The sequence below is a fragment of the Ornithorhynchus anatinus genome, chromosome 6 (genome assembly GCF_004115215.2).
Source record: "Ornithorhynchus anatinus isolate Pmale09 chromosome 6, mOrnAna1.pri.v4, whole genome shotgun sequence".
Classification (NCBI taxonomy): domain Eukaryota; kingdom Metazoa; phylum Chordata; class Mammalia; order Monotremata; family Ornithorhynchidae; genus Ornithorhynchus; species Ornithorhynchus anatinus.
In genome coordinates this window covers 47,970,235-47,982,278 of record NC_041733.1, presented here as the reverse complement: position 1 = coordinate 47,982,278, position 12,044 = coordinate 47,970,235, and the positions used below count along the sequence as shown (strand labels likewise).

The 12,044-nt window shown below is 48.6% G+C and overlaps 1 protein-coding gene across 1 annotated transcript in view; it reads left to right on the top strand.

Annotated features, from left to right (window-relative positions):
* Positions 1-12,044, top strand: part of FAT4 (FAT atypical cadherin 4) — a 139,618-nt gene that overhangs the window by 56,859 nt on the left and 70,715 nt on the right. The window contains 2 exon segments of the mRNA XM_029067234.1: positions 5,675-5,806; positions 9,785-10,046. Coding sequence (XP_028923067.1) covers positions 5,675-5,806; positions 9,785-10,046 — 394 coding nt within the window.

Below are 12,044 nucleotides of genomic sequence, written 5' to 3'. Positions count from 1 at the left end.
AGAGAGGTGCCCACTCGTTTTAAACTGAATGTCGCCCGGCGGCCCTTCGGTTCCAGTGAGCGAGAAAGAGTACGCTCTTTTCGAAGACTTTACTTCTTGGAATTGAGATTCAGTTCTCAAGTTTTGGGCATTTTTTTTCAAAGTAAAATGTTCTTTATTACAGCCTTCTCATAGTTTATGTATGAGTCACTCGTAAACCATAATACATTTTGGCTTGGGCTGCATGATGAAGTGTTCTGGACATAGAGCAAAGTTTAATCCAAACTCCTTGCAGAAGAATTCCCTGTGGTCACCTAAATAGAAAAAAAGAAAGAGTAGAAAAGAAACAAATCACGGCACCTTGTCTTCGTAGCCTTATTGGCGAGACATGGAATTGAATTCAAAGGACAAGAAGGAGCACATGTTTGGTAAAAGAGGCAGCAATGCTAACACTTGGGAGACCCTCTAGTTTTTTCAGCATTGTGTCATCTGTCATTTACAACATTTTTTTTTACGGTATTTGCTAAGCGCTACCATTTGCCAGGCCCTGTACTAAGTTCTGGGGTAGATACAATCATACAATCTAGAGAAGCGGCGTGGCTCAGTGGAAAGAGCACGGGCTTGGGAGTCAGAGGTCATGGGTTCGAATTCCGGCTCTGCCACTTGTCAGCTGGGTGACTGTGGGCAAGTCACCTAACTTCTCTGTGCCTCAGTTACCTCATCTGTAAAATGGGGATTAAGACTGTGAGCCTCATGTGGGACAACCTGATTACCCTGTATACCCCAGCGCTTAGGACAGTGCTCTGCATGTAGTAAGCGCTTAACAAATGCCAACATTATTATTAATCAGGTTGGACAAAGTCCCTGTCCCCCGTGGGGCTCTCAGGCTTTATCCCCATCTTCCAGATGAGGGAACTGAGGTCCAGAGAAGTGACACGACTTCCCCTAGGTTCCACTGTGGGCAAGTGGCGGAGCCGGGATTGAGAACCCAAATCTTCTGACTCCCAGGCCCGGGCTCTCTCCACTAGGCCACACTGCTTCTGAGCGGAGCTTTTTTGAGGCGGCCCAAAGGTGAGGGAGCCTCAGTTCAGTACACAAAAAGGTCGCTCAGAGTGTAGCACCTCCTTTTGAGGATGGAGGAACGGGGCTGGGATTACTGAAATCAAAAATCCACAAACGAGCAACAGGATCAAGGGTGAGGTGGCGGGGGTCGGGGGGATTAGGGTGGAAGGACGATGAACCTTGTGAAGTGCCCGCAAAGCAGCCTGGGCAACTCCAGCTGACTTCTCGGATGACATCTCTGCGGCTAGGGAAACATTCGGAAAAGACCAGATATTGCCTCATCCACAGATAACCGAAGTACCAGAAGCAGTTCTAGCAGCGGCAATGAAAGGAGAAGCAGTAGCAGAAGAAATATTAGTTGTAGTAGTAATAATCGTGACCCCCCTCCCCCGCCCCACAGCACTTACTTCCTTACCTGTCATTTATTTTTATTAATAATTTAAAAAAAATTATTACTATAATTACAGTCTCCCTTCTAAACTGTAAGCTCGTTGTAGGCAGGGAATGTGTCTGTTGATTGTACTATTGCACTCTCCCAAGTGCTTAGTACAGTGCTCTGCACATGATAAACCCTCAATAAGTGCGATTGAGCAGCGACAGGAGTAGTAGGAATCGTCAGGTTAAGTCGTAGCAGTAATGATAATAATAATTATGGTGTTTGTTAAGCACTATTCTAATGCTGGAGTAGATCCAAGGAAATCAGGTTGTCCCAAGTGGGACAGGGACTGTGTCCAATCTGATGAGCTTGTATTTACCCCAGTGCTTAGTACAGTGCCTGGCCCACAGTAAGAACTTTAACAAACCACATTAAAAACAAAAACAGAAACAAAAACTCCACAAAAGCCCCAAGAGATAGGTATCTAAATGCTGTGAGACTGAGGGCGGGGTGAACATCAAGTGCCCAAAGGTCAGAGATCCAAGGGCCTAGACGACGTAGAGGGAGAAGGAGCCGGGAGGAAGGGGGTTTAATCGGGAAGGCCTCTTGGAGGAGGTGCGAACTGAATGAGGTTCTAAAGATGGGGGGGGGAGAAAGGAAGTCTGTCGTATATGGAGGGGGAGGGCATGGCAGGACGTGGCCGAGTGGTCGGCGGCGAGAGAGAGAGGAGATGGAGGTGCGGTGAGTGATGAGCGAGGATGGACTGTAGTAGGAATTCAGCAAGGAGGACAGAGAGTATACACGAGTACTGAAGAGGGGATACATAAATCCATAATTGCCGGAGGCTCCAGAAAGGGATGATTCTAGACTGCGAGCCCGCTTTTGGGAAGGGATTGTCTCTATTTGTTGCCGAATTGTACTTTCCAAGCGCTTACTACGGTGCTCTGCACACAGTAAACGCTCAATAAATACGATCGAACCAATATGGCTCAGTGTGCAAGGAAATGGAAGGAAATGTATCGGCACGATTTATTCAAGAAGAAAACCATTCGTTGGTTCATTCGATCATATTTATGGAGTGCTTACTGTGTGCAGAGCATACTAAGCGCTTGGGAGAGTAAAATATAGTAATAAACAGAAAACCAGTGGATGTCTTCCAGCCTGCCTCCGGTAGAATCATTTTATGCAATCGAGCAATCAATCCTATTAACTGAGCACACTTGAGAGAATGTAATACAAAAGAAATTGCAGACACAATCCCTGTCACGACCCCTTGCCCACATCTTGCCTCTGGCCTGGAACGCCCTCCCTCTTCCAATCCGACAGACGACGACTCTCCCCTTCTTCAAAGCCTTATTGAAGGCCCATCTCCTCCAAGAAGCCTTCCCTGACTAACCGCCCCCTTTCCTCTTCTCCCACTCCCTTCTGCGTCTCCCTGACTTGCTCCCTTTATTCATCCCCTGTCCCAGCCCCACACCGCTTACGTCCAGATCCGTCTTTTATTCATTTCTATTAATGTCTGATTCCCCCTCTAGACGGTCAGCTCACTGTAGGCAGAGAATGTATCGGTTTAAGGTTCTATTTTACTCTCCCCGGCACTTATTCCAGTGCTCTGCACACAGTAAATGCTCGATAAATGCGAATGAACAAGGTAGCAACCCAGCAAATTTCTGCCAGTTCCAGTGGAAATGGCATGAGTTGACAAATCAGCTTGTCTCTTCCCTCAGGGAATGGCTTTATAATGAGCAAGATGTTTTCATTCTCGGGGCATTGAAATAATGACCCTTTTAAAACTAAATGGGTCGGGCTTACTGACCCCAAACACCGCGTAATGCCCCTTTCCGAATAGCGACGTGAAATATTCCACCCATCGTGCGACGAGTTGGCATCAAACGGCCGATTAACCCGAGAGTTCACTCAGCCGTTCGAAATGAACGCGCCGGCCCTATATTATCTCAACCGCCTCCATGTTTATTTCATGAGATTTCTCTTCGGGATCTGCCCTCAACAAGGAATTTGGTCGAAGCTCACTAATGTGGGCTCAATGTGAGCGAACGAGCGGGATTTTGAGATGAATTCACAAACCATCTATCGACCCTGCTTTTCTTTAAAAACCGTAAGGGCCGGATCCCGGCTTTGGAAGTGATTTGCTTTCGTGGGCAGGAAACGTGTTTGTTTACTGTTATATTGGACTCTCCCAAGTGCTTACTACAGTGATCTGCACACAGTAAGTGCTCAGAAAAATGACTGAATGAATGAATTCGGTCCCTAAATCGCCGATGTAGGTAATAATAATAACGATGGTATTTGTTAAGCGCTTATTATGTGTCAAGCACTGTGATGGATACAAGCTAATCCCTGTCCTACAAGGGGCTCACAGTCTTAATCCCCCTCCAGGTGAGGTAACTAAGGCAGGGAGAAATGAAGTGACTTTCTCAAGGTCACACAGCAGGCATGTGGTGGAACCTAGATTAGAACCCGGGTCCTTTCTGACTCCGAGGCCCGGGCTCTAGCCACTAGGCCACGCTGCTTCTCATCTTGGGCTAAATGCAATTACTATGTTCTTAGTGTGAAGGGTAGGAAAACAACCGGTGAGCATCAAGCGGCCCAATGTCCTATTTTTTTTTCCAGTACTATTTATTGAGCATTTACTGTGTGCCGAGTACTGAACTGAGCACTTGGGAAAGTATAGTATAACAGAGGTGGTTGACACAATCCCTGCCCTCGAGGATCTTATAGTATAGAAGGGGAGACGGACATTAAAATAGATTAGTAGTACACTAAGTAGAATAGTAGGTATTGAGCACTTCAAATTGGTCAATTAATCACTTTAATAATAATTGTGATATTTGTTAAGCACTTACCGTGTACCAAGTTCTGTTCTAAGTGCTGAGGTGTGCAGAGCACTGGACTAAGCACATTGGAGAGTACAATATAGTAGGTAGACGTATTCCCTGTCCACAAGGAGAAGCAGCGTGGCCTACTGGATAGAGAGCACCAGGCTGGGAATCAGGAGGACCTGGGTTCTAATCCTGGTCCTCCCACTTGTCCACTGCATGACCTGGGGCAAGTCACTTCATTTCTCTGTGTCTCAGTTACCTCATCTGTGAAAATGGGGGATTAAGACCGTGAGCTCCCTGAGCGACGTGGACTCTGCCTCACTTCTCCGTGCCTCAGTTAGCTCGGCGGTAAAATGGGGATGAAGATTGGGAGCCCCGTTGTGGGACAGGGACTTGTATCCAACTTGAAGAGTTGGTATCTAGCCCAGCACTAAGTACAGAGCCTGGCACATAGTAAGCCCTTAAATACCATAGGAAAAAACCAAAAACCTAAGATTAGGAATAGAGAAAAGAGCAGATTGCCTTTTTTTTGGAAGACATCATAAAAGCATGGAAATATAATACCCCCCATTATTTTTGTTCTCTTGTAATAATAATAATAATAATAATTGTGGTATTGGTTAAGCGCTTACTATGTGCCAGGCACTGTACTAAGTGTTTGGATGGATACAAGCGGTTGGACCCAGTCCCTATCCCACGTGGGGCTCATGGTCTCAGTCCCCATTTTACAGATGAGGTAACTGAGGCACAGAGAAGTCCAAGGTCACAAAGCAGACAAGTGGCGGAGTCACTGTCTTGTCAGTCAGTCAGATAGTAATTGTATTTACTGAGCATTTACTGAGTGCGGAGCACTGTACTAAGCAGTTGGGAGAGTACAATGCAACAATAAACAGACACATTCTTTTCCCACAACAGTTTTACAGTCTAGAGGGGAAGAAAGACAGGAATAGCAATAAATAAATGACAGCTATGGACATAAGTGCTGTGGGGCTGGGAGCGGGGGAAAGGAGCAAGTCAGGGTGACGGAGAAGGGAGCGGGAGAAGAGGAAAGGAGGGCTCAGGCAGGGAAGGCTGCTTGGAGGAGATGGGCCCTCAGTAAGTCTTTGAAGACGGGGGAGAGCCACTGTCTGTCAGATTTGAGGAGGGAGGGTGTTCTAGGCCAGAGGCAGGAGGACGTGGGCCGGGGTGGACGGCGAGATAGACGAGATGGAGGGACGGGGAGAAGCGTGGCATCAGAGGGGCGAAGTACGCGGGCTGGTTTGTAGTAGGAGGGTATAACGAGGCAGGCAGGAATGGGGAAGGTGATGGAGTCCTTTCAAGCCGACGGTGAGGAGTTTTGGTTTGCGCAGACCTGGATGGGCACTCAAGAAGTGGGGAAACACGTCCTGAACATCGTCATCATTCTCTTTCCCCACAGGTGGAAATAACGCTGCAGGACATCAACGACAACCCGCCGGTGTTTCCGGCTGATCTGCTCGACCTGACCGTGGAGGAGAATATCGGAGACGGCACCAAGATCACGCAGCTCACAGCCGTGGATGCCGACGAGGTGACAAGAGAGCCCTCCTTCTTAGAACTAACCGGCTCTTTTTACTTTTTCCCTTTTTAAAAATGGTATTTGTTAAGTTCATTCATTCAGTAGTATTCATTCAAAAGTATTTATTGAGCGCTTACGATGTGCAGAGCACTGTACTAAGCGCTTGGAATGAACAAGTCGGCAACATTTGTTAAGTGTTTACTATGTGCCGGGCACTGTCCTAAGCGCTGGGGTGGATATGAGCTAATCGGGTTGGAGAGAGGTGACTTCTTTTTTATGGTATGGGTTAAGCGCTTTCTACATGTCAGGCACTGTCCTAAGCAATGAAGTGGATACGAGCTCATCGGGTTGGACACAGTCGCTGTCCCATTTAACAAATGAGGCGACTGAGGCACGGAGAAGTGAAGTGACTTTTTTATGGTATTCGCGAAGCGCTTACTGTGTTCCGAGCACTGTCCTAAGGACTGGGGTGGATACAAACTAATCGGGTTGGATGCAGTCCCTGTCCAACGTGGAGCTCACAAGTCTGAATCCCCATTTTACAGATGAGAGAACTGAGGCGTGGAGACTTGGTTTAGTGGAAAGAGCGCGGATTTGGAAGTCAGAGGTCTTGGGTTTAAATCCCGGTCCCGCCACTTGTCAGCTGTGTGACTTTGGGCAAGTCACTTAACTTCTCTGTGCCTCAGTTACCTCATCTGTAAATTGGGGATGAAAACTGTGAGCCCCACATGGGACAACCCGATTGCCTTATATCAACCCCAGTGCTTAGAACAGTGCTTGGCACATAGTAAGTGCTTAACAAATACCATAATTATTATTATAAAGTGACTCGCCCAAGGCCACACGGCAGACAAGTGGAGGAGCTGGGATTAGAACCCTCCTCCTTCTGACTCCCAGGCCCGGGATCCATCCACCCATCCTCGCTGCTGCTTTTTCTTTTCGAATGGTATTAGCTAAGCGCTTGGTTTGTGCCCAACACTGTATCAAGTGCTAGTATTGCTCCTCAGTGGGGCTTATAGAAGGCTTGCCATGTGCAGAGTACTGTACTAAGCGCTTGGGAGAGTGGGCAAACATATTTCCTGCCCACAAGGAGTTTACATTCTTGAGAGGGAGACAGACATTACTAGTAATAAATAATTCACGTTCATATAAATACACAATCAGGTTAGACACCGTCCCCGTCCTCTACGGAGCTCTCAATCTGAGGCGCTTACTATGTGCGCAGCACTAGGGCAGGTAGAAGGTTATGAGATGGGACACAGTCCCCGTCCCACCCAGGATTCAACCAATCAGTCGGTGGCAGTGACTGAGCACTTGCAGAGTGCAGAGCACTGTACTAGGCGCTTGGGAGAGTACGCGCCTCTTAAGTCGCCTAACTCGATTCCTCCCGGAAAGAACCCGACCGTTTAGACTTGCAATCTATCTTCCCCCTGTTTCACAGTTGAAGAAACCGAGGCCCGGAGCTGTGGAGTGACTTGCCCAAAGTCACACAACAGGCCCACGGGGGTCCTGGGGCTTGAACATGATCACTCAGTTCAGTGTTCTTTCCACTAGACCACACTGCCTCTCCCGCTCAAAATGTCTGGGATAGCAGACGTGAGGATATCAATCGATCGATCAAGCAGTGGTATTTATTGAACGCTGACTTTGTGCTGAACACTGTACTGAGCGCTTGGGAGAGTACTGTACGGCAGAGTCGGTAGACCCGTTCCCTGACTACGGAGAGCTCACGGTCTAAGACGGGGAGACAGAAAGTAATAACTCAACGAGAAAACACATTCTTCACTATGGATGGGGTTCATCCAAACAATACCAATCAATCAATCGTATTTATTGAGCACCCACTGTGGGCAGAGTGCTGTACTAAGCGGTGGGGGAGGGACAGCGTAAGAGAATTGGTTGACACGCCCACTGTACGTCGTCTCCAGAGTGTCTGGCTTGTCAGAATAACTCCAGCCTGATCCGGGAGAGTAGAAGATGGGCAAAGGAAGCGTGGGTTTAGAATGATTGAAATATCATTGGAAACACGTGTCGATAAAGACACCGACCTTTCAGGAAGCCTGTGATTCTGTTAGTTTTCCATTTTCCTATATAAACGGCGTGGCTCTATTTCCAATACACTGGGAAGATTACATTTTGTTTTCATAGGGCAACACTTGTTTTTAAAATGTTCCTTAAAGCCATAGAATGTATTTGCAATTTATAACTATTTACTTTGAAAATTCCTTCCACGTGCGTTTTTTCTGTTTATTTCCTCTGGAGACCAGACAGCCAGTCTGACTTCCACTCCTGTGCCACTGAAACATGAGCTGTCTCTCCCTCAGTATTTTGAGGGTATTTTGGGATATTCAATAAGTAAGAAGACCTCTCGCGTCAGTTAATTAAATCATGACTCTTAGCCAGAAGTTTTCAAGCAGCCATTTTTTTCTACTAATTCACCCCATCGGTTGGGCGGAGACCATGCTCAGTTTGAAATGAAATGGCTTCCCTCCCACTGAGCTCCTCTCTAGACTGGAAACTCTGTGGGGACAAGCAACGTGTCTACCAACTCTATTTCGTACTATCCCGCGTGCTCAGCACACTGCTCTGCACACGGTGAGCGCTCAATGAATATGATCGATTGCTTGATTGAGCAAGGCCTCTGGTGTTCTGCTAATTCTTTCGGTCAGGGTGCAGATTGGAATTTAAGGAAACCAGACGAGGCATACGGTGGATTTCAACTATTTTTTAATGTCAGGGCCCTCGGACCTAATTTACCAGAATTTGGGATTCAGTCGAGCTAGCATTAAATGGGGATGCTTTTATAGGCTGGACTAAATTAAGAGAAGAATAGAGGTCCTTGCTGCAAGGGTCAAATATGACCTATCTGTGGTCAGTTGGGCCATCTAAAACTCTCACTGAATGTTTCGGTTAAACCGTACCATTTCCTCCCACAGTGCCTTTTTCAACCCAGTGCAGAAGACCGATAGAATCAAGCTACCTGTTGCTGGGTAGCTTGGGCTTGGGAGTCAGAGGTCATGGGTTTGAATCCCAGCTCTGCCACTTGTCAGCTGTGTGACTGTGGGCAAGTCACTTAAATTCTCTGGGCCTCAGTGACCTCATCTGTAAAATGGGGATTAACTGTGAGCTACCATGGGACAACCTGATTACCCTGTATCTACCCCAGCGCTTAGAACAGTGCTCTGCACATAGTAAGCGCTTAACAAATACCAACATCATCATTATTAGTAGTAGTAGTAGTAGACTTTCCTAATGGATTACTGTGACTTAAATTCATTCTCCTTCGCAAATAATCTTTTCAAAGAATTTGGGCTTTGAGATGCTATGGCCTTGCTGATTTTCTCCCACTGTCCATGGCTAAAATCAGAATCACTATGAAATTAAGAGCGGCACCTGTAAATGGGAAACATCTCCTTCTTACGATATTCGTTAGGAGCTTCTTACATCCAAGATGCTATTCCAAGCGCTGGGGTAGATGAGAGATAGTCGGGTTGGACCAAGTCCCCGTCCCACACGGGACTCACCGTCTCAATCCCCATTTTCCGGATGAGGGAACTGAGGCCCAGAGAAGTGAAGCGACTTGTCCCAGGTCACCCAGCTTCACCCAGCCGGCATTAGAACCCAGGACCTTCCGACTCGCAGGCCAGGGCTCTATCCACTGCAACGTGCTGCTTCCCAGCCGAGCGCTCGGGAGAGTACAATATAACCATAAGCCTTATCTGATCACTTTGTATTTTCCCCAGCGCTTAGTACAGTGCCTGGCACAGAGAATACCCCAATTATTACGATTATTGTTGGTACACGATCACGGACGTGACTCTGTTCTCTGCCAAGGGCTTAGTCCGGTGCTTCGCACACAGTAAGCGCTCGATCGACACGATTGAATGAACAAACCTTGTCTCCCCCAACACCCCCGTGCTGGCTCTCCACCCCGGCCCCGCCGTGGGTCTTCCCCGACTGACGGGTATCGGTCTCCCCCGGTGTCCCCAGGGAGGCAACGCCCTGGTGACATACAGCATCGTCAGCGGAGCGGACGGAAGCTTCCGGGTGGACCCGGAGTCCGGCGACCTCATCGCCACGCGCAAGCTGGACCGGGAACGACGCTCCAAATACTCCCTGCTCGTCCGGGCGGACGACGGCCTCCAGTCCTCCGACGTGCGCGTCAACATCACCGTCAGCGACGTCAACGACCACGCGCCCCGCTTCACCCGCCCCGTCTACTCCTTCGACGTCCTGGAGGACACGGCCCCAGGTGAGAGGACGAGGCCTCGGGGTGGTCCGGGAATCCATCTGGTTTTACCGGAAGGCCGATCCGCTTTTCCCCTCCTCCCTCTCCCTTCTGCTTCGCCCTTGGCTTTGCTCCCTTAATTTAATTCACTCTTTCATTCATTCAGTTGTATTTGCTGAGCACTTACTGTGGCAGAACACTGTAATAAGTGCTTGGGAGAGTCCAATTAAATAATAAACACAAACCTTCCCTGCCCAAGGCGGGTTTACAGTCTGCGGGGGGTACTTAAACCCCCCCCACCCCCTCAGCCCCACAGCACTTATATCCGTACCCATAATTTATTTATTCCTTATATTAATGTCTTTCTCTCACTCTAGTCTGAAAGTTCCTTGTGGTCGGAGAGTGTGTCTACTGACTCGGTTATTCTGTCCTCTCCCAGGCATTTGGTACAGTGCTCTGCACACAGTAGGCACTCAATAAATAGCCCTGATGGTTTGCCTGGCTCCCAACCCCTGACAGAGTCCAGTGGACCAAGAGATCTACCCCGACTAAGCCCTCACCGCCCTGCTCCCTTTCCCTTCTGCATCGCCCTCACACTTGGATTTGCTCCCTGAATTCCTCCCCCTCCCTCAGCCCCACAGCACTCACGTCCATGTCTGTAATTTATTTATTCATTAATAATAATAATTAATAATTACGGTATTTGTTAAACGCTTATTTCGTGCCAGGCACTGATTTAAGCACTGGGGTAGATACAACTTAATCAGGTTGGACACGGTCCCTGTCCCATATGAGGTTGGCAGTCTTAATCCCCATTTTACAGTCGAGGTCACTGAGGACCGGAGAACCTAAGTGACTTGCTCAAGGTCACGCGGCAGACGTGTGGCAGAGTTGAGATTAGAACTGGGATCCTTCTGCCTCCCAGGCCCGTACTGTATCCACTAAGCCACGCTGCATCTCTGTCTATGCTAATGTCATCCTTGACTCGTCCCTCATCCTTGACTCGTCCCTCTCGTTCACCCCACACATCCTATCCGTTACCAAGACCTGCCGGTTTCACCTCTACAATATCGCCAAGATCCGCCCTTTCCTCTCCACCCAAACGGCTACCTTACTATTACGGGCTCTCGTTATATCCCGGCTAGACTACTGTGTCGGCCTTCTCTCTGACCTCCCTTCCTCCTCTCTCGCCCCGCTCCGGTCTATTCTTCACTCCGCTGCCCGGCTCATCTTCCCGCAGAGACGATCTGGGCATGTCACTCCCCTTCTTAAACAACTCCAGTGGTTGCCTATCGACCTCCGCTCCAAACAAAAACTCCTCACTCTAGGCTTCGAGGCTCTCCATCACCTTGCCCCTTCCTACCTCTCCTCCCTTCTCTCTTTCTACCGCCCACCCCGCACGCTCCGCTCCTCCGCCGCCCACCTCCTCGCCGTCCCTCGGTCTCGCCTATCCCGCCGTCGACCCCCGGGTCACGTCCTCCCGCGGTCCTGGAACGCCCTCCCTCCTCACCTCCGCCAAACTGATTCTCTTTCCCTCTTCAAAACCTTACTTAAAAATCACCTCCTCCGAGAGGCCTTCCCAGACTGAGCTCCTCTTCCCCCTCTACTCCCTCTGCCATCCCCCCTTTACCTCTCCGCAGCTAAAGCCTCATTTTCCCCTTTTCCCTCTGCTCCTCCACCTCTCCCTTCCCATCCCCACAGCACTGTACCCGTCCGCTCAACTGTATATATTTTCGTTACCCTATTTATTTTGTTAATGAATTGTACATCGCCTTGATTCTATTTAGTCGCCATCGGTTTTTATGAGATGTTCTTCCCCTTGACGCTGTTTAGTGCCATTGTTCTTGTCTGTCCGTCTCCCCCGATTAGACTGTAAGCCCGTCAAACGGCAGGGACTGTCTCTATCTGTTGCCGACTTGTTCATCCCAAGCGCTTAGTACAGTGCTCTGCACATAGTAAGCGCTCAATAAATACTATTGAATGAATGAATGAATAATGTCTATCTCCCACTCCAGTCGATTG